The sequence below is a fragment of the Columba livia genome, chromosome 2 (assembly GCF_036013475.1).
Source record: "Columba livia isolate bColLiv1 breed racing homer chromosome 2, bColLiv1.pat.W.v2, whole genome shotgun sequence".
NCBI lineage: Eukaryota > Metazoa > Chordata > Aves > Columbiformes > Columbidae > Columba > Columba livia.
The window spans coordinates 60400707-60424043 of record NC_088603.1 but is presented as its reverse complement, the minus strand read 5'-3'; the positions used below and the strand labels follow the sequence as shown (position 1 = coordinate 60424043).

At 39.3% G+C, this 23337-nt stretch overlaps 1 protein-coding gene across 4 annotated transcripts in view; it reads right to left on the bottom strand.

The window, feature by feature from the left end:
* ADCY1 (adenylate cyclase 1) overlaps positions 1-23337 on the bottom strand; it is a 144229-nt gene that overhangs the window by 12304 nt on the left and 108588 nt on the right. For 3 of the 4 annotated variants that reach the window (XR_010470219.1, XM_005510172.4, XM_065052137.1), the window contains 5 exons: positions 22834-22931; positions 19518-19602; positions 12214-12303; positions 9138-9394; positions 8377-8503 (listed from right to left, as the gene is read on the bottom strand). Coding sequence is in view for 2 of the 4 variants with exons in the window: in XM_005510172.4 (XP_005510229.2) it covers positions 8377-8503; positions 9138-9394; positions 12214-12303; positions 19518-19602; positions 22834-22931 (657 nt within the window). In the remaining 2 variants the exon portion in view is untranslated. The remainder of the gene's footprint in view (positions 1-8376; positions 8504-9137; positions 9395-12213; positions 12304-19517; positions 19603-22833; positions 22932-23337) is intronic. The other variant, XR_010470220.1, reaches the window with a different exon arrangement.

Genomic DNA, 23337 nt, shown 5'->3' with positions numbered 1-23337 from the left:
AACATAACTTCTTCAGGAATCATTTCCTTTTGAAATACATTCTTAGCTCCTCCTCTAATTTGTGCAATGAGAATCAGAATTTACTCCAGGGGTGAAATATCAGTAAACATTAAGTAGTAGTTAAGCTTTGTAAGAAATAAGCTGAAATTTTTATTCTAAGTAAATACCTATTTCTTGTTTGTGTCCTGTTTTTCTGACACTTTTTTTTGCTGTTTAAATTCCATATCCTGTTTTCTTAAAATATTCTTCCCCTATTTTGGTGGTATAATTCCATTTCTGACTTATTGTTGTCAATAAACGTGATAATGGCCTCTTGTGTTTATTCTGATTGTTGGAATTTCAGTATTCTAATGGCAAAAATAAAAAGCTTTTTCCAGCTGAAAATCCAAACTAAGCTTAGAACTCCATTTTTACATCATACTGGAATATGGAAACTTTGATGACAGCAAAAAGATTTGCAAACTGAATCCATGCTCTGTGTAAAAAAATCCACTTTGGGCTTGCTTATCCATTCCTCTATTCTTTGAATAAGAAACTTCTTTGTTACTTTCTTCCTAGGAATGTTTAAGGTTCTCAGTTACACCCCCAATACAATATGGGGCAGAATAGCAGCCTAAAGAACAACACACCTTTGGGCCAGGGTGCAGAGATTTCTGGACAAGTCAAAATAATCAAGTAGGAGTAGGTAAATGGAGTAACCAGTTTGATGCATTGCATGGATAGTGCTGTTGCTCAATCACTGGCAGCTGCTGTTAATTTCTGATCTGAAAATGTGTGATCAGATTCCTCTGCCTTGCCCAGTAGTGGACCAATGCATTTATTTTGGAAGAAATTATTGAGAAGGTTCTTCAGCAATTCGTAATGTTTCTTATCATTGTGTATGATTCACAACGAAGGCTTTAGAGCAAGCCATAGCACAAGGACAAACCTGCCAGCACTGAAACAGACCTTTGTGACCATGGTCATGTTGCTGAAGTTCTGTCCAGCCTTTGATGCACAGAAATAAAAGACAATTCTAATACACCAACATAAAATGAGAAAGGACACTCTAGCCTGCTGGTTTTCTTGTTGCTTCCCTCTGATGGCAATTTAAGGCATGTGATGGCTTTTTTCCTTCTTTCTGTCTTGCTTCACTACAGTCATGAAACTACTGGGAAAGAAATGCCAGTGACATCACTGTGTGCATGCAGGTATGGGTGTGACAATGTTCACAATGATGGGATCACAGCTGTGACTAAGAGGCTGAGAATTGAGCTCTGCAGTGAAGAGCTAGTGGCTCAAACCAAACCACAAAAGTCATGACTGAAGTGGTGGCAAAATCCTCTAAGAACAGTAGAATGCTACATTTCAAACGCACCTAGCAAGTGCCTCTTCCTCTCTTTGGGTGCAAAGCTGTTAACTACAATTTTGACTCAGAAGGTTCAGTTGCCAGAAATGAGATGAAAGCCACTAAGGTCATGGTAGGCCCTTGAATAATACCATGGTGAGTAACTGTAGCAAACACTAAATACAGACATAGTATGCAAACAGCAGAACAAAGGGAAGGTAGGTCAAGTGCTCTTAGCTTTTTGTGCCCTGGCCTATTTCATGTCAGGCACTTCCTAGTGAACAGGGAGAGAGGAGTGCAGTCTCTCCCTGTGGTTCAGGGAGACATTTGCACTGGCAATGGCTATGTGGGGCAATGAAGAATAAGCTGTGTTAGCTCTGCCTGACCTAGGCCCACACATAGAAGCAGAATGTTCACGTAATTAGCATAGCACTCCTTCTGAACTACTTAGTCATGTTGAAAAGCAAGGTACAATAGCCTAGACCACACACTGGGTTAATACTGTGTACTGGTTTTGTTAAAAAACAAGTTTCTCTTTTAGTGAATTTGCCTGTCAGCTAAAGCTTCATATTAGCTGCATTTTCCTGGAGAGCCAGATAAATGTTTTGGTAAAGATAGCAATGGAATACGAAGTTATTGATAAGCACGGATGGACATCTCGTGAGAGGGGCGACGAGAAACTGGTGACCAAGAAACTGACCAACTGTGTATAACATTCCATTGATGCGAATACTTCATATAAAAGTGGGAGATCACGAGGATCTCGTCCCTTTTTCCTTATGGCCGACATTAGGAGAGGACCTTGCTAGTCGCCCCTGCAAACTGAGGCCTAGTGAGAGACTGAATCCAGCTCCGGTTGGCTGCAGAGTCCAGTCCAGGACTTTGGTTGCCAGCTCTGCAGCTGCTGAGACTTTCAAGATTGGTTTTGTATATTTTGTATTATTTTCTCTATTCTTATTAGTAGCATTAGTAAAACATCTTTAATTTTTTCCAACTCTCTTCTCTCTGTCCTTCTTTCCCTCCCGATTGTCTGTCCTTAGTGGGAAGGGGGGAGAGGGAGGGGCAAACGGGGGAAGTGAGGGGGAGAGGAGGTTAACAGTACATCTGCCAGGGTTTTATTGTCACCCCGCAAACTAAACACTCGACATACTGCTATATTATTGCTGGTACCCCAGCCAGAGTTTCTGCATGGACTGCACTTCTACTATCAAGACATACCAAATGTCTTAACATCCTGCCTTTCTTACAGTGATATCTAGGCATGTTAACTCAAATGTACCTTCGCTCGGTAGGGCTTGTTGCAATAGGACAAGGGGAAGTTCTTTTTAACTAAAAAAGGGTGGATTCAGGCTAGACATGAGAAAGAAATTGTTTACAATGAGGGTAGTGAAACACTGGCACAGGTTGCCCAGAGAGGTGGTAGATGTCCCATGCCTGGAGACATTCAAGGCCAGGCTGGATGGGGCTCTGAGCAACCTGATCTGGTTGAAGATGTCCCTGCTCATTGCAGGGGGGTTGGACTAGATGAGTTTTGATGGTCCCTTCCAACCCAAACTATTCAATGATTCTCTGCTACTAGTGCATAGAGTTCGAGTACCCATTCTCTTAACCTGTACTGCCTAAGACAGCTCTCATTTATGCAGTTCTTCAGAGAAAGACCTGGGAAAAGAAGAAAGATCTCCCTGTGTCTCTTGCAAGGGAAGATAAGGAGTGAAGGCGAGGTAAAAAAAGACTTGATCATGCTCGGCAGTGAGGACTCTCAAAGTATTCCATCACATGGCTCGAAGGGAAGTAAACCGATTATTGATATTTTCTGGACCTTTTTCCAGCGTCCTGCTTTCTGCCCTTAGGGGGAATACAATGAATACTGTCCTTCTTGTGACTCATGAACTCCTAAGAGTGCCTACTCTTTGACCATCTAAGATAAAAGGAAATGTATGCATCACCCTTTCACAGGCAAAACAGACACTTGAGTGTCTTGGGGCTGGAGAAAGAAGATTAAAATAGCACAGGGAGAAACAAGGCTAAAATAACACATATCACAGGTATTTACATTCCTGGTGGAAATATTATCCAGACAGCTAAATAGCATCCAAAGCTTCATCTATTTGCTCCTATTCCAATTTGTTAAAGAAAGATGCCAGCATGATATTTATGCAATACCTGCTGGATCAAAAAACAAGGCAGATTATTGTGAAAATAAACAAGAAAGAAAATACATAGGCACGAGTAACATAATTTTTTATATTTTGCTTTTTGCTTATGCCTATTTGGTATTTGTGGCAGGTATGTAATTTTGCAGAACTTAACTGTATTTGCAGAGCTGCAGTATTTAAAAGCAGGCTTTGTTTTTGCTTTGGATCTGGTGACAAAATTTAAAATGTTCTTTGGTACTATGGCTTTTGACATCAATGTAATTTACAGCTATTGCATTTTACAAAGTTTCATGGCATCCCAGAATTTGCACTATGTTGGTTACTGGTTACACATTCTCTCTTCAGGAAGTGGTTTGAGCTGTTGTATCACCTGAGGTATCAGGTGACTGTTTAGTAAGCAGAAAAATGCTGTATCAATGCCACTGACTGAAGTTACCCCATGAAAATACACTTTCTCAAGATACAGCTAAGCAGGGCACCAGCACCACAGAAACAAAATCTCTGTACCTGAAGGTGGCACTAAAACCACGGGGAAGAGACTCATCACGCTGTTTCTAGAGGGCCAGATTTTTAAGAGGAAGTGTAAGCAAACCTGGCCAGTCTTGCCTGCTGAGTGTAAAATACATATTTCTTGCAAGTGTCATGGATTAGAAAAGACAGCTGAATGATATTCTAGTATTCCCTAAAGAATGCAACAATCAGTCATATCATTGTATTATTCTTATTTTCCTCCCCTGACAAATCCTGGGTGAGTGAGCAACTCAGCGGTTTTTGGAGGTTTTAGCTTCTTCATACATTTATTGCTTGTATTTATTTGTTCGGGTTTTTTTTCAGTTTTGTTGAAGAATTTGCATAAGCAAAAGTGATTATCAGTCACCAATAAGTAAAATATGAAATATGAAATATAAAATATGAAACATGTTAAGCAGAATTAGGTGAGAGTTGCTTGGTGTCTTCAGCAAATCTACTGATAGTACACTCTATTCCCTCATTCAAGTCACTGATGAATATACTGAATAGTGCTGGTCCCAGTACCAATCCTTGAGGCACTCCACTAGATACAGGCCTCCAACTAGACTCTCTCCCATTGACCACGACACTCTGGTTTCTTTCCTTCAGCCAGTTCACAGTACACATCACTACCCAGTCGTCCAGACCACACTTCCTCAGTTCAGCTGTGAGAATGCTGTGGGAGACTGTGTCAAATCCTTTACTGAAATCAAGATAGAACACATCCACTGCTTTTCCATCATCTATCCACCTGGTTATGTCCTCATAAAAGACTATGAGGTTGGTTATGTATGACTTCCCCTTGCTGAAGCCATGCTGACTGCCCCTAATGACCCTCTTATCATTGATATGCCTTGAGATGGAGCCAATGATTAGTTGTTCTATCACCTTTCCAGGGATGGAGGTGAGGCTGACTGGTCTCTAGTTACTCTTGTCCTCCTTCTTGCCCTTCTTGAAGACTGGAGTGACATTTACTTTCCTCCAGTCCTCAGGCACCTCTCCCATTTTGCATGACTTGGCAAAGATGATGGAGAGTGGCCTAGCAATGGTTTCAGCCAGCTCCCTCAGCACCTGCAGGTGCATCCCATCTGGACCCATTTATGGATGTCCAGATTGCTTAACTGGTCCTTAACCCAGTCCTCATCAACCAAGGAAAACTCCTCCATTGTCCTGACTTCCTGTGAGGCTTCAGTAGTACGGGGCTCCTCAGGACAGCTTCTGGCAGAGTAGACAGAGACAAAGAAGGCATCCAGTAACTCTGCCTTCTCTGTATCTTCTGTCACCAGGGCACCCACCTCATTGATCAGTGGGCCTACACTGCCTCTGGTGTTAGTTTTATCTGCAATGTATTTGGAAAAGCTCTTTCTGTTGTCCTTGACCCCTCTTGCAAGTTTTAATTCTAAGAAGGCCTTAGCTTTCCTAGTTGCCCCCCTACATCTTCTGACAACAGCCTTATATTCTTCCCAAGTGGCCAGCCTCTCCTTCCATGATCTCTAGACTCTCCTTTTCCACTTGAGTTTGCCCAGCAGTTCCCTCTTCAAACAAGCAGGTCTCCTGGCTCCCTTTCTTGACTTCCTATGTGTTGGGATGCTCTGATCTTGAGCTTGGAAGAAGCAGTCCCTGAATGCTAACCAAGTATCTTGGGAACCTTTAACTTCAGGAACCCTGTCCCATGGGATTTCCCCTAGCAATTGCTTGAAAATGCCAACATTGGCCCTACTGAAGTCCAGGGTTGCAATTTTGCTCTGTATTCTGTTCCTGCCACATGAGATCCTGAACTCCGCCATCTCATGGTCGCTGCAGCCAAGGCAGCCCTTAACCTTTATGGCTTCAACTAGACCCTTCTTGTTAGTGAGGATGAGATCCAGCAGTGCTCCTCTTCAAGTTGGCTCATCCACCATCAATGCACTGGAGGAACCTCCTGGATTGTAGATGGCTGGCTGAGTAGTCCTTCCAGCAAACGTCAGGGTAATTAAAATCCCCCATGACAACCAGGGCCTGTAATTGCGAGGCTGCTCTCATTAATAAATAATAATTAATAAATAATTAATAAATTAAAATTCTGTTGACTCCCAAAACAGCTGAAACAAACCTTAAGTTTGCACTAGCTCCATGAAAATGTTATAAAGAGGAGCAATTTCCTACAAAATTCATCTATGTTTCTACTGTCCATAGACAGAACAGATGATAAACTACTGTGCTTTTATGAAAGAAAAGAGATCATCAAAACTACTCCCAAATAATTGTGTAAGTTTATAAATAAAAATATGCTCTGTACCAGATACTCTGCTAATATACTATTTATGTTTCCACAAAAGCCAGCCACTCCTTCCATGATCTGTAAACTCTCCTCCTCCACTTGAGCTTACTCTGCAGTTCCCTGTTTAACCACGCAGGTCTCCTGGCTCCCTTCCTTGACTTCCTACATGCTGGGATGCTCTGATCTTGAGCTTGGTAGAAGCAGTCTCTGAATGCTAACCAACTATCTTGGGCCCCTTTACCTTCAAGCAGCCTTGCCCATGGGCAAGAAAGCAAGAGGGTCCATTCTGAACCTTGCTACTTAATGGGAGGGCCTCCCTCTACCGTTTTGCATCTCCTGTCCCCATAGAAATCACTCTAAAGCAACTCTCACCCAATTTTGCTTGACATATTTCCTCCACACAGAGGTAACCTTGCCATTGAAGTATGTTAATATTGCACATTGTTCTGAGGCAAACAGAACCCAAAATCACTCATTAGTTTCCTGTACTTGAATGTTAAAACTAATTGATTTCTAATTAAAAGCCAACTTGAAACTAAGAATCTTTAAGTGCTACATTCCTTAGGGATGCACAATTCACTGTGCAAGTCATAATAGCTGGAATGATGAAAACCATTTAAGATGCTGGAATCCACTCTTAACCTTTTGAAAAGTCACAAGAGAGTAAAATAGTATCTTCCTCCTTGCTACTCTGTTTCATGGCTAGGAATAATTTACAGAAGGTCTCGTATTCATGTATCATATGGCACCTCACCATGTGCCAACTTACATAAAGATATCCGCTATACAGCTAGTCATGTGCTGCTGTGAGTTTCGAAGTCAGGGGATATTTTTTCCACCTGAAAAGTATATTTGATGCTACAGCAAGCAGAAACTATTATAACTTTGTCCTAAACAAACTTCTGATGCTGACAGGCACAGCACCTATCAATACTGCAGGTTATAGGACAAAAATTAAACTAAGTGATCACATATTGTTGACTCTGTTAAACAGCACTACTAAACACTCTAAAAACAGCACTACTAAACAGTCTACTAAAGTTGTGGAACAAGATAAACCTAATCATAAAGGGGCTGAAAATGGTCTTGGACGTCAAGACAAACAAAAAATCCTGACAGAGCTTGTCTAACAATTGGTAGGTAGAAAAACTTTAAAAGCAGAAAGTAACAGAGCTAAGTCATTCCTGATTTCTCCATTCTAGGTAACACAGTGGAGCCAGTGATGTGTTTAACCCATGTGTTCCAGCCTTGATCTTACATGCAAAAGCAAGCACTCTGATGATTTACACAGTTCTCTTAACAACTTAGTTAACAGGGTGTAGATGAGAACAGGATGTGATCTGTGAACTAAAAGAGTGTAAATTTTATCATAAAAGCAACTTCCAAATTCCATCAAAACAAACTTACATCTTCTTCAACTTTCTCTTTCCCTCAGGGGTCAGTGTGAAACCCTTCAGAGGTGGGAACAGGACTGCAGAGAGGCATGGCAGGATGTAGACATTTCCTGATGTTCCTGCTTATGGCTAATAAAATTTCTACGGGTTTTGCTGTGATTATGATAGGAAATATATATATATATATATATATATATATATAAAAAGTCCACGCTCTTTGTATCTAAATAAATTCCTGATCTTCCTTTGGGAAAGAGTTCCAGAGTTTCATTGCATGATATGGTTATAAGTATTTCAACAGTTTTATTTCTTCTTTTCAGTTTACCTGAACATCAACTTATTTTCATCCCTTTATATATTGTAAGATGAAACAACAACATGGATTTAATATCTTTATCTCAAGTTGATATTGCTAACAGTCAGTTTCCCATGTTTGAAATTCTTACTATTCATAATGCATGTTGGATATAGATACATTACTTTATTAATAACGTATTCTTATGGAACAACTACGAACAAACAAAAGAATCACTTATCCAGAGCAAATGAGTTTTCTAGGTCTGTGGAAAGAAAGCTCTACTAATTTTTCTCTGTTAACCCCAACAGACCTGAAAATTTGAAAGTGTCTTAGTCCAACTAATTTGTTCTGAAAGTATTTGCAAGCCACTTCAAAAAGTCAGACATCATTTTGTGTGCACGGATACTAGAAAGAAAAGTCCTATGACTTACCTGCACAGCCCAGAGGTAGTCCAGACGCAGCTTCAAGTCCACCTGTCTGGAATGTAGTGCCAAAGCACAAGAAAATAGCAAAATGGCTAGTATTGGTTCATAGCCACGCATATAAAAGGAGCCACCCCTTAAAAATAAAGAGAAAGTAAATGGGTTATTCCACGTTTTCTAATACCTAGCACTCGGCATTTTTAATATCAGATCTTTAGTTTAGAACACATGGGTACCTCCTAGTCACTAGCCTCTTCTGAAAAGGCTCACATGGGCAGGGAGGAAGGTGAGAATAAACCTGATCACATCAACATTCAGCTTCTTGAGGATTTTATAATGCTATACATTATTATAATGTGTGTGCACGCTTTTAATTAGGAAATATAAAACCACTCAAAAGCTCAAAAGCTTAAATGGAAATGGAATTGGAATTGGTTAAGGGCTGCTGAAATGTGGAAGTGAAGTTTTTCACAGTGTTTTTCTATTTCATATTTTAATTAGACTGAAGTGTGTTCAGCTGAGGTATGCTGGCATAAAACTACAGAATAATGGTGCAACATTTGCTATTTCACAAAAGCTGATCTCCTGTCGATGGATATTACTAGACCCTAAAATTGTTGGGGGGGCGAAGCCTTAAGTATTTCTTGTGCTCTACTGAGTATATAGTCCTAAGCAGCACTGAGTGCTAGAGGACAGTTCATAGATGAGTAGTCAATGTTCTGACTATCCATACAGAAATATGCATAGCTTTTACTTTGCAAGATACCTACCCCACCGCTTTTCTGTAACCACTGAGTTCCAGAATAACTATGTACAAAATTGTAACAAAAAGCAGAAGAATCATTTTTGGCAAGGAAGATACTCGTAGAAATATTGCCAAGGTGAGAGTCCCCACGACACAGGAAAGGAAAGCATAGTGGGCTGTGTCACATGGAAGTTCATTCATTGTTTTATTTGTTCCACCAGAAGAAATTATAACTATTGAACTGCTGGAATTGATATTCCAAACCCAAGGCATACAGCCAACCTAGAAAAGAGAGGAGAGGTGAGAAGGGGAAAAAGTTAAATATAAAACAAAAAGAAATGGAGCTGCGATGGGGGCTGACTGTAGGTCATTTCTAATTGGGAAAATATGGCTGTGAAATCCCCATCCAGCCACTCCCCTACTAGAATCTCTCTCCTTTTCCTGTAACACTTTACTCAGTCTTAGGTGGGAGACACTCTTTATTCATTAGATGCCAGTAAGGTCGACCAATTAAGGTCTGGCCTTAGTTGAAAAGTTTCCTGCTCAGTGCTCAAAACCAAAAGATTCTCAAGCTAACATATTCCTGAAAAACTAGGGAACTTCAGTAAACACATTATGTGGTTGTGTGAGTAAGAAAGGTTCTCACACAGAGAACATGAAGAAATTTGTTTGTTTTATTGACTACGTAAATTGTAACAATTTTAGTTAATAAAATATAAATTAAAAACTAAACATAAATAATATATTTTCTCCACTTCGGAACTACTTCTGCTATCACATGTGATTCAAATACAAGGTCTCATATTTAATTATCCCTGCCATTTCAGTTACCCAAGGAGTTCCATTTCCTCCCTAAACTGGGAAGTAAAAACGTGTTTTAGTGCATTTTCTTTGGGAAATGTGAGGAAATTTAACCCGCTTCTTACAAAGGCAACATCATGTATATTAGAGCTATTACCCGAGGAAGGGAGGAATTTCTGGCAAACAGTGCAAGTCCTTAGAGCTCTGATTTGTAATTGCACTCCAATTTTCACTCCTTATGAAGGGAGAGGATAAGAGCATAAGTGCGGAGAGTGGGATGGTAGTGTGAAATCAATTTTATCAGGAACCACCACATAAGCCCTGCACTGTACTTAAGCTTCTCTTTTGAACTGTGTTATTAAACCTTTTTATTTCATCCTAACCATTGATAATGAAATTTTATAGCATGCTGTAAAATAACTGACAACCTGAAAGGCGATTAAGCAGTATATATTAAAGGGGGTTGTAGTAATTTAAAAAGATGAGACATAACAGATAAAATGTGAGTTAAACTCATAAAGGCTAACATAATGAAATAAGATGAGAAAGAGTGAAGTGAAAAATGTTTAATGTGATTTCGTTCAATATCCTAAAAATGCTGTTCAAACTAAACTCATCAGAAAACACAGGCATGCATGAGGGCTTCATAAATGATGTGCAATCCATCCAGGAAAACACTGTCTACCCTACAGCTAAAAGTGAAACCTCAACATCTAGCTCTTCCGACAGCTGAGAATTCTAGAGGTATTGCTTGGCAGGAACCAATAATTTCTACCCTAAACATTTCTCCTAAGCATTTCAATTGTTACAGGCTATTCTTGCTTCAGTAAAGGATAAAGTTATACTTGTGATCTATTCTAAGTTGCAACTGAATGATCACTGCCTTGTTGGAGGCCAGAAATTATGAATTCTAATCTGCTGCCTTCTACTGATGTTCAGCATTGCCTTAGGCCTTATGATGTCTGTTTCCCATTTTCACTGTCTTTAAGTGGCAATAATGGTGCTTGTTTCATATGGCCAAAGTAAGTGTCAGATCAATGGGGGCTGATCCAGAAAGGTTCTAGCTGTCACAATACTAATCTCAATCCCAAAGTCAGAAACAGAGCTTGCTGAGATGCTAGCTAGCCTGGAGGCACTGCACATACCTATGTGGTTTGGGTTTATATGCACATTAAGAAACATGTATATGTCTGTGTGCTATTGAGGCTGTGTGTTACTCACACAGCTGATGTTCAGGAATTCCCAGAAATGTCTGAACAACGCTAATTCTTGGTACCTCTCAGGACACTGGAATTAGTGGACAAGGGATCTTCTGCCCATTCAGTTCATGGGAATCAGCCTGGCAGATGTTCTCAGGACAGGTCCAGGGATGAAGTGAATACACAAAATAAAAAACAATGGGCTTGGCATTTCAGCACTGTGAATTACTCAGGAAATCACTGTCTTCCTATTGGTCAGAACATATTACCTAAATCCCACAGGGAGGCATGATTTGAGACATCTGCCTTCTCAGCATTTCCGATTGTGTTTATCATACTACTTTTCTGTGGATTCTTTCCTTTGGGTAACCTAACAGGTTTAATTAATTAGCATTAGCAGCCAAAATACTGGAAATAAGTGCTAGGAATTTGACAAAACAACTTAATGCCAAATACTTAAGGGAAGTTTAAATCCCATTTGACATTGAAGTCCAAGAAGTATTGAGAAAGTTCACATCATACAAGAGAAGCTTCCTAGATATTAGATGTGAAAGGATCATGTAAGTAGCACAGTGTAAGCACCTCACCTCGTTACGCAATACTGTCTATATTTTAAAATGTTGTTATCTTTTCTGATCTGCCTAGACTAAAAATATCCCTGTTACTAGACAGAAATATGTTCTATAAGTTGCCACATCATAATGTTGTTTGACATCATGCCTTGTCTGTCACAAAATTTTAGCCATTGAACTAGTAAGTAAGTTAAACATTTAAAAATTGTTTTCCCATGAAGTACACGACATCAGCAGACTATGTGATACTAAGGTTTGATATAAAAATTTCTGTAGGTCTTGACTAGGCATTATCTGTGTAATTTGCTAATAGCTTTGGCATTATTAATTCAACACCCTGACTCAGGGCAGTGAAAGTTCAATTTATTAGCAAAGGGTTTTATTTTTGAAGAAATATGATCTGCAAGTATGAATAATAAAACCAGTAGGAATTAACCAGATGAGAATATGGTATGTGTTTAACAGATCCATACCAGGTTGTTCATTAAAAAGAATGCTAAATTAAGCAATACTTGATTTAAATACTCACCACACATCCTTGAGCCACAGAGTATATTAAGATCACAATAAAAATACACAAAATGGTACGAATTTGTATTGTCAGGCACCCTGGAAAACACTAAGGAAGAAAATAAAAAGATTTATAGATAAATAAATAAATAAATATATTTTAAAGAATAGCTGTTATTTTTTAGTAGTCTATAAAAATAAGTGAATAAGGGATATGGAAATTTTGCCTGGAGTGCAAATTATGAAACAAGCATGCAGTTATTATTTTGTATATGTGTTTTAATGGTAACTGCATTTTTGGAGGAAACAAATGTAAAATTATTATTACTATACACTATTTCTCGCCAGAATTGAAACTCTTTGACAGGTTAGTGGGATGTCTGCTTATAAAGCAAATAATAAACTAGGATGGCATTTGATTTTTTTTCTCATGGGCAAATACTCAAAGCATATTTTGCCTCATAAACGATCAGATAAAATTATGAACCAAGAGAACATATTGTCATAGCACAGAATTTTGGAGTGGTATTTGTGTCTTCTGCTATGATACTCCTGTTAAATGCCAGGGTAGTTTTAATTATCAGGACTCATTTAAAATATTGAATTTGTCAGAGCAGAAAGAACAGCAGAAAACAAAATGGTCTGTTGCAATGGAGTCTTGTGAATCTCTTGCTCATCTCCATTTTTACCCTGATTCCATCACTGTGAAGTGCTTGCTGCTGTAAGCATTTATGAAGCCAGTGACAGAAGGTAAGAGAGAAAGGATAAGTTTGTCAGGTTGTGGCACTTATGGTTGTTCTAGTCATACTGATCTCTATTTTCAGGGAAACCTGCTTTCCACCTTTTTCCCTTGCATTAAGAATGTTTGGGGCCTCTATTATCAACTGGATCCACGACATGTCCTTCAGACCACAGAATTTCTTCCAGTGACTTCAAGAGACAAGAATGAACTTCAGGAAACAAACAGATTTAAAGGAGGAACAATCCTGTGTCCCTTAAAAGGAGGAGTCTCAGACTTATCAAGGCTGGATTTGACTAAATATCAAATGGAACAAGCAAACATCTAATTTTTGGATGAAAGTCTTGATCTTACATGCAAAAGCAAGCACTCTGATGATTTATACAGTTCTCTTAACAACTTAGTTAACAGGGTGTAGATGAGAACAGGATGTGATCTGTGAACTAAAAGAGTGTAAATTTTATCATAAAAGCAACTTCCAAATTCCATCAAAACAAACTTACATCTTCTTCAACTTTCTCTTTCCCTCAGGGGTCAGTGTGAAACCCTTCAGAGGTGGGAACAGGACTGCAGAGAGGCATGGCAGGATGTAGACATTTCCTGATGTTCCTGCTTATGGCTAATAAAATTTCTACGGGTTTTGCTGTGATTATGATAGGAAATATATATATATATATATATATATATATATAAAAAGTCCACGCTCTTTGTATCTAAATAAATTCCTGATCTTCCTTTGGGAAAGAGTTCCAGAGTTTCATTGCATGATATGGTTATAAGTATTTCAACAGTTTTATTTCTTCTTTTCAGTTTACCTGAACATCAACTTATTTTCATCCCTTTATATATTGTAAGATGAAACAACAACATGGATTTAATATCTTTATCTCAAGTTGATATTGCTAACAGTCAGTTTCCCATGTTTGAAATTCCTGCTTTCCACCTTTTTCCCTTGCATTAAGAATGTTTGGGGCCTCTATTATCAACTGGATCCACGACATGTCCTTCAGACCACAGAATTTCTTCCAGTGACTTCAAGAGACAAGAATGAACTTCAGGAAACAAACAGATTTAAAGGAGGAACAATCCTGTGTCCCTTAAAAGGAGGAGTCTCAGACTTATCAAGGCTGGATTTGACTAAATATCAAATGGAACAAGCAAACATCTAATTTTTGGATGAAAGTCACCAGTCCTGAAGAAAAGCTGTTTACTTCAAGGGTATTATCTACATCAAAAGCATAGCTTCCAGCAGGCAGCGAAGTACCCATACAGAGGGCCTTCTCTGGCCTTGACACAACAGAAATAATGTATTGAAAATCCTCCCCTTGCATTCACAGAGGCGGAGACTTTTCTGCTGTATGTGTGACCATGAATTAAAAGTCTGAGATAGCTATAGGTGAATCAACTTCATCTGGACTGTGAAACATGAAAATACAGCAATTACAGAAAAGATAAAAATCCATGTGTGATCTGCAAACACATTTTGGCTTCAGTGTGGATTAAGTCTATGTAAATGGAGGTGGGGAACAACCAGCGTTAACACCAATAGAAGATTTAGATAAGCATGTTATGGGCTTGAGTTAATTGGCTACACCAGAAGCCAATTCAGCTGTTAGTCAGCATTAGTCAAATATATTGGGATACCAGAGGTCTATCACCTTTAATAAAACAGTGAGCATATTGTAGAACAAAAACCTTGAATTGTAAGAATCTCACATTGAAAAGCTGTGTCTCAAGGGAGGGGATATAGCAGTGTTCAAAATTACACTGTGAAAAAAGATATAGATTATTTCTGCGTTTATTCATTGTTATCATACATTTCAGGCTGGAAGGGACCTCGAGGCACCCAAAAGTACTGTCTGCCTTGACCCTCAGAGACATTTTTTCAGATCTGATCGGTCCCCAGTCTGGTCATTGCAGAGGTTCTTCCTTCTCAGGGCTTGGACTTTGCATTTATCCATACTGTATTTTATAAAAGTCCTGATGACTCATTCTGCCAACGTATGTGAGTTCCCTTCAGTTACCCCAAAACTGGAATTATTGGAAAACCTTACATGAGTATACTCCACATCTTTCTCCAGGTCATTGAGAAAAATGTTTAACATGACAGGTCCCAGGACAAACTCCTTTGGTCCCAGGACAAACACCACTTATTACTGGCTTTCATGTATAGTATGACCATAAACTGCTATGCTCTGAATGTGATCATGCAGACATTTTTTTACCCATCGAGCTGTCCACTCAACTAGATCAAAATCTATGCACACATGAGGTGGAACATGTGTGTTTTTTAGTATATAAATAAAATACAAAACAATAATTTTGTTTGAAGGAAATATATATTCTATTAATTCTTTCTGCAACCAAATAAATTATCTAACGCTTGTTGAGGAGAGAATCCCCATAGTTCAAAGTTAATGCTGTATTGTTAACAGTGACAAAGCAAAATGCAAATTCAAAGACAATGTGTCCTGGCACATTGTGTAGACATTTTTTTTTGTCTGTAGTACGTGTATGTTTTAAATGTTGACATGCTAGGCTATTGGTTTAAAAAGGAAAACAAACCTTTAAAAGATAAGGTATGATAGGTCTGAATTAAAACTCTGACTGACATTTAAAAGAATTATACTTCTCACTTTTTATCATTCTAAGATTCTATCTCAGCTTTTATGATAGCATAGCATCTGAGGCTTAATTTTCTTTGTTTTCTTTTATTTGTGGAATTTTTATTAACTAAATAAGTACTGTCAGATCCCTGAAACACTAGATAATTGGTACAGTAAAGCAGTATATTAATGGTTTTGAGAGAGAAGTAGTGCATGCTAAAGCATGGAGAAGTTGAATCTCTTGTCCAGTGTGAAACAGCAAATGAATGCCAGAAGACGGATTAAAATCATGGAATGACCATTTTACAATTTCATATTTATTATACGTAGGATATTAATTTTATTTGACTTATTATATGAGGCAAATTTTCACCACAAAATTTCAAACTGTTGTATTCTGAGTTTTTATACTTCTTTATTTTCCTAATGCTGGATTTGATCCTGTGAGGTACTGAATCTCTACAGGAACCTGGAATCACAGAGAATCAAAGACTCAGAGACTGTTAGGGATTGGAAGGGACCTCGAAAGATTGTCTAGTCCAATCCCCCTGCCGGAACAGGAACACCCAGTTGAGGTTACACAGGAATGTGACCAGGTGGGTTTTGAATGTCTCCAGAGAAGGAGATTCCACATCATTATGAAGAAGTTTCTTCTCATATTTAAGTGGAACCTTCTGTGTTCGAGTTTGTATCCATTACCCCTTGTCCTATCACTGGTTGTCACCAAGAAGAGCCTGGCTCCATCCTCGTGACACTCATTCTTTACATATTTATAACCATTAATATGGTCACCCCTCAGTCTGCTCTTCTCCAAGCTAAAGAGAGCCAGCTCCCTCAGCCTTTCCTCATAAGGGAGATGCTCCACTCCCTTCAGCGTCTTTGTGGCTCTGCACTGGACTCTCTCAAGCAGTTCCCTGTCCTTCTTGAACTGAGGGGTCCAGAACTGGACACAATATTCCCTGGTCTCACCAGGGCAGTGTAGAAGGGGAGGAGAACCTCTCTCAACCTACTAACCACCCCCCTTCTAATACACCCCAGGATGCCATTGGCCTTCCTGGCCACAAGGGCACAGTGCTGGCTCATGGTCATCCTGCTGTCCGCCAGGATCCCCAGGTCCCTTTCCCCTACGCTGCTCTCTAACAGGTCGTTCCCCAACTTGTACCTGGAGTTGTTCTTGCCCAGATATAAGACTCTACACTTGCCGTTGTTATATTTAATTAAATTTTTCCCTGCCCAACTCTCCAGCCTATTAGGTCTTGCTGGATGGCAGCACAGCCTTCTGGTGTGTGAGCCACTCCTCCCAGTTTTGTGTCATCAGCAAAGTTGCTGACAGTGCACTCTATTCCCTCATCCAAGTCACCGATGAATATACTGAATAGTGCTGGTCCCAGTACCAATCCTTGAGGCACTCCACTAGATACAGGCCTCCAACTAGACTCTCCCCCATTGACCACGACACTCTGGTTTCTTTCCTTCAGCCAGTTCACAGTATACATCACTACCCAATCGTCCAGACCACACTTCCTCAGTTCAGCTGTGAGAATGCTGTGGGAGACTGTGTCAAATCCTTTACTGAAATCAAGATAGAACACATCCACTGCTTTTCCATCATCTATCCACCTGGTTATATCCTCATAAAAGACTATGAGGTTGGTTATGTATGACTTCCCCTTGCTGAAGCCATGTTGACTATCCCTAATGACGACCTTACCCTTTATATGCCTTGAGATGGCGCCAATGATAAGTTGTTCTATCACCTTTCCAGGGATGGAGGTGTGGCTGACTGGTCTATAGTTACCCTTGTTCTCCTTCTTGCCCTTCTTGAAGACTGGAGTGACATATACTTTCCTCCAGTCCTCAGGCACCTCTCCTGTTTTGCACAACTTAGCAAAGATGATGGAGAGTGGCCTAGCCATGGTTTCAGCCAGCTCCCTCAGCACCTGCAGGTGCATCCTATCTGGACCTATGGATTTATGGATGTCCACATTGCTTAATTGGTCCTTAACCCAGTCCTCAACAACTGAGGCAAACTCCTCCGTTGTCCTGACTTTCTCTGGGGCCTCAGGGGTACAGGGATCCTCAGGACAGCTTCTGGCAGAGTAGACAGAGACAAAGAAGGCATCCAGTAACTCTGCCTTCTCTGTATCTTCTGTCACCAGGGCACCCACCTCATTGATTAGTGGGCCTACACTGCCTCTGGTGTTAGTTTTATCTGCAATGTATTTGGAAAAGCTCTTTCTGTTGTCCTTGACCCCTCTTGCAAGTTTTAATTCTAAGAAGGCCTTAGCTTTCCTAGTTGCCCCCCTACATCTTCTGACAACAGCCTTATATTCTTCCCAAGTGGCCAGCCTCTCCTTCCATGATCTCTAGACTCTCCTTTTCCACTTGAGTTTGCCCAGCAGTTCCCTCTTCAAACAAGCAGGTCTCCTGGCTCCCTTTCTTGACTTCCTATGTGTTGGGATGCTCTGATCTTGAGCTTGGAAGAAGCAGTCCCTGAATGCTAACCAAGTATCTTGGGAACCTTTAACTTCAGGAACCCTGTCCCATGGGATTTCCCCTAGCAATTGCTTGAAAATGCCAACATTGGCCCTACTGAAGTCCAGGGTTGCAATTTTGCTCTGTATTCTGTTCCTGCCACATGAGATCCTGAACTCCACCATCTCATGGTCGCTGCAGCCAAGGCAGCCCTTAACCTTTATGGCTTCAACTAGACCCTTCTTGTTAGTGAGGATGAGATCCAGCAGTGCTCCTCTTCAAGTTGGCTCATCCACCATCAATGCACTGGAGGAACCTCCTGGATTGTAGATGGCTGGCTGAGTAGTCCTTCCAGCAAACGTCAGGGTAGTTAAAATCCCCCATGACAACCAGGGCCTGTAATTGCGAGGCTGCTCTCATTAATAAATAATAATTAATAAATAATTAATAAATTAAAATTCTGTTGACTCCCAAAACAGCTGAAACAAACCTTAAGTTTGCACTAGCTCCATGAAAATGTTATAAAGAGGAGCAATTTCCTACAAAATTCATCTATGTTTCTACTGTCCATAGACAGAACAGATGATAAACTACTGTGCTTTTATGAAAGAAAAGAGATCATCAAAACTACTCCCAAATAATTGTGTAAGTTTATAAATAAAAATATGCTCTGTACCAGATACTCTGCTAATATACTATTTATGTTTCCACAAAAGCAATTACTTTCCTCCTGTCAAGGGGCATTTTTCTTAACTAAAAATTTGTGTGTGTTAATCAGCAAAGCTGATTAAATGTGTAGGTGTTTTCTTCTGCTATTTTTTTGAAAATACAAAATTTACATTAAGCCACTACAGATTTCCTTCATCAAAAAATTAGCCTGTAGGTGCTTTATTCTGTTCTGGCAGAACTAGTTCTCTCCTACAACAACCAAATGTCCTTCTACATCATTACTGTTGTGAAAATATAATGTAGGATAATTAATCATTACTAAAGGTTTCAAAAAGACCAAGGGTTTCATGTGCAAAACACTGTGCTTCACCATCAAAATTGCTGCTGCTTTGGCAGGAAATGTTTTGAAAACAGAGGGGAAGTTTGCAGGACTTTACACCCAGATACAGTTGGAATGGGAGAACCTGTGTGCTCTCTAGTCAGAAAGGAGAAAAAGTCAGATTAAAGCAGCTGTTTATCTGAACAGTGGAATGATTCAGTAGCTAGTGGTAGGTGTTCAGGGAAGACACAGCAAAAAAAAGACAAAAAGCATATCATTAATAGCACTGAATGCTACACTGCTGTAATGAATACTCATGTAAAAAGTCTACTTTCAGGTGAACCATCTTTGGTTTTGAAGTGCCTAATATATTACTTATCAATGGACTTGAAAAACCACATAGATTTCAGATTCTATGAATCTGTGAAGAACGTGCCAATGACTTAATACTCCAAAGGACAAACAAAACATAGCCACCAAAAGCAAGAATAGCAATAAAATTTTAAATCACTTACTTGTACTTGTGTGACGTGTAGGTACATAATACAAGCCACTAGGAAGCATATGCAGAAAACCAGAAGAACGAGAACTACGGTACTCCTACAATCAAAACACAGTAGAAATAAAGCAATGCAACTCAATAGCAGATGAGAACAAACAGCACAGAGGTCCTTCTGAAGTGGTATTTTGGATGTATGGTGAAGGATCTCCCCCTCACCTTTGCTGTAGCACTAACTGTTGCAGAGGAAATTTCATAGTGAATTACATTGCTCTCAAGAATGAGAAATTGGTAAATGCTCTTGTATATGGTGCCCACTCTGACCTCAGCAAGGAGAGCAAAGTGCCTCAAAAATTCAAACTGAATGGTGTGTCAGGGGAGACACTTTCTAATTGTAGGCTAATGCAGAATATTCAGCATGATGACTCTTGTAAGTAGAGTCTGTAACCTAATTACTTGGCCTTGGCAGCTGTATAACAGTTACCAGATGCTCTTCCCTTATAATCTCCTTCTCCAAATTCAGAAATCAGAGGTCGAAGAAGCTTCAATAATTTTTAAAATTCTTAATCTTCCCTCTCCTGATCTGTCAAAATAGGCTTGTTCTTCATGAGAAGTGCAGACCAAGCACTTCCCCAGAAAGCCTGTTTTATTAGAACAGTACCTTATGGATGTGAGCAAGCTGGCAAAAATTAGTTCACCAGTGCTGCTGCTCTGATTTATGCTCAGGGTCAGCCTGGCCCCAAGCTAGTCATGGAACAAGTGCCATATGATAGCAGCATAACATGATCTTCACATCTTCTTTTCTAGTCTCATAAGAACAACCCAGACAGTCCAGAAGATGTGAACCATCTGCAGACATTTATTTATCCGTGTCCCTGACCATCACTGGAGAAAGATTGCTTATACAGAGTTTCTAAAAGCAGAAGAGTGCAATTCCTCTGCTATAGAATTTCTCAGTATTTGGCTTTGATCTCAAATTCATGTAACAATACCAACCAATACACTAACAGGGAAAATTCTGTGGTGTAGTATGTGTATCCAGAATGGGGTGTGACTGTAGATGCTGTCAGTGCGGATTCTGAATACAAGTATTAATAGATAGCAGGGTGTGTTTTTAGAGAACTGGCTTTTATTCAGGATGATAGTGTGTTAGAAAAAATGTAGAGGACATGATTGCAACAGTGTCTTTTAAGGCAGCAACAGCCAGCCAACAACCAACACTAGTGCTGAGTGGGACACTGACAGAGATTTGGGTTAACAAGGGGCTACATTGTTTTTTAAAAATAAACTCAGCATAAGACATCATCAGGACTATTAGTAGCTACACTGCATGTGTGCCTCCATAATTGGGCAGCTTAGGTTGACAGGGTCATAGCCTTACTTTCACCACTTCCAACTGGGGATGTAAAATATGTTTTTAACTGAGAAGCTGTTTTGCTCGGATCATCAAAGGAATTGTGAGAAAGTCAAGCCAATTGCTTTCTTTGTATTTATCCAGCAATTCACTTTTCTACAACATTTTATTGTCTCCAGATTTTGATCCTCGTTGGAATACTGTGATACATGTCAAACACTATTCTCATTACTTCCCCCATTATAGTAACACATTACACTTGTTCTCTTGGCTTTTGCGTTCTTTTGTTATACTTAAAACTACTTCAGCAATCTAAAGAGCAACTTAAAGCTCCAAGTTCTGTAGAGAGCGAAAACTTTCCAATACTTCCAAAATTTAAGTCTAGCTCCTTGTTGCATCTGTGTCACAGTGAGGGAAGAGCCTGAGAAGCCTAGTAATTTGGTTGCATGAAGCCACCACCACCAGACACTGGAAGACAAAACTTAAGATCATTCAGTGGGTGGCTTTTCTAACTAATCCAATGATGAACCTATTCATCTTCATGGCCTTCAGTGGTCGTGTTCTGCTGGAGCTTTTGTGTCTGTCAGATCAGAGCCTAAACTAAATCTCTGTCCAGGTGGTCTTTAAGTGACAGTATTTTTTGGAAAGGTTACAAACTACCATACTATATGACTCTTGGAAATTCATTCTAGTTAAAACTACACTAATACTCTCTTTCTCTTCGTGTTCTAAATTGCTATGTACTGAGCTTTACTTCAGAAGTAGGTGAAAGAGTTCTTAATTATGCTTTAGCTAGTCATCAGAGGCCATTAGTCTGGAAATTAGACAAGTTTTGTAAATGTCTTTGAATTCTTCAGATGAAAGGTGATATATAACAAATTTAAATGATGATAATTATTATTAAAGTTTAAAAGTTGTTTCTCAAACTTCCAGTTAGAAATAATAGACTATAGGAGTAAGTATTATTCTGGCTAGGGATTTGTGAATAGAAAAGACCAGAATTTAAAATAGGATTTTCAAAAACATTATCCTGTGGCCAGTTCTATTCCCACTGAAGTCCTAACAATTAGTAAAAATAAGAGAAGCTTATTTTGAATGTTTTGATATTCTCATCTGGAAAAACTTTTTGCTAGTATTTTTATAGCTTGAACACGATTACATCTACTTATTATAACCCCCAGATTTGAAAGGGAAGTCTAATTATTTTATTATTTAGTAAGCATCCACACAGAATTCACAAAATCTGAAGTAATCACTAAAATATATCACTCAACAATAGGCACCAGACACCCATCAAACAAATCACAAGTATTTGGTTATGTCTGCTTTAGTGCAGCCAAGGTCTGACTGCAACTCTTGTGGAAATGACGAAACTATGTACTAAGCAGTTTGTGTAGTGAGAGCACTGATACCAAAAACCTCAATGCAGCCCGTAAATTTGGGTTGAAGAGCTGGATGGATATTTCAGTACTTAGTTCCCATTAAGTTCTGTATAGTTTTATCTACATTGCTATCAATACCTGAAGTACCTTATCCAAAGCCAGCACAACTACATTTAGAAATGCTGCAGTAACACCTTTGCAGTGCAAAATGCTTTAAATAAGTTTAGCAGATTTCCGTGGTTTTGTTTTCAAAGTGCACCCTTCTGCCAAAAAAAAAACCCCAAACCAGCAAAAAACGACAAACAAACAAACAAACAAAACAAACAAACAAACAAACCAAACAAACAAACAAACCCCACCCAAACCAGATATTATTTGTTTATATATATATTTAATAATATAGCAAAATGTGGCTCGTTTGGACAAATGGAAGAGATAACAGTTAAGACTGAGAGTATACCAACAGAGATCCTCCTGTGTGAAAAGATACCGACCTGGGAGCTAATTCCCATTCCAAAGACATTAACATCTTTAACTGTGAGGGATGCTTGAAGATGTTCCACCTCGAATTATAATGGCCAAAGACAGAAACTTACTGTGGTATTATTAGAAGGTAGACAAGGCCAAATAAGGCAGCTAGAATTAGTGAGAGAACTACAGCACTGGTGAAGTACTCGTCCTGAAGCTGGTGGTACTGTTAAAGAAAGGAAGAAAGGAAGACACTGAGCATTTTATACACACCCAGCACCCATGCTTGTCCATTCTCATTAAGAAAGAACTATAGCCTAAAATAAAACAAGCCCCCATCCATTTTACAAACATACTAGTAATTATTGCTTAGTTTACATGAAAAAAAGATGAGGCAAGTCTGCACAACATTTTCCTTGACAGCCTTCCGTTCAGCTGCTCCTGTTGGCCTAGCTGCTTAGATTTCACCCTGTCAGTAGTCAAATCTGGATTAGGCTCAGACATAAGTTTATCTTTTGGAGCAAAGAGGATTCAGCTGTTTTGAACCAGAGGGAGGTGGCACTCCCTGCTCTCCACTTATTCTTCACAAAAAGAGGCCAGAACTCCCTTGGTGCTGCCTTGAAGGAGTTCTG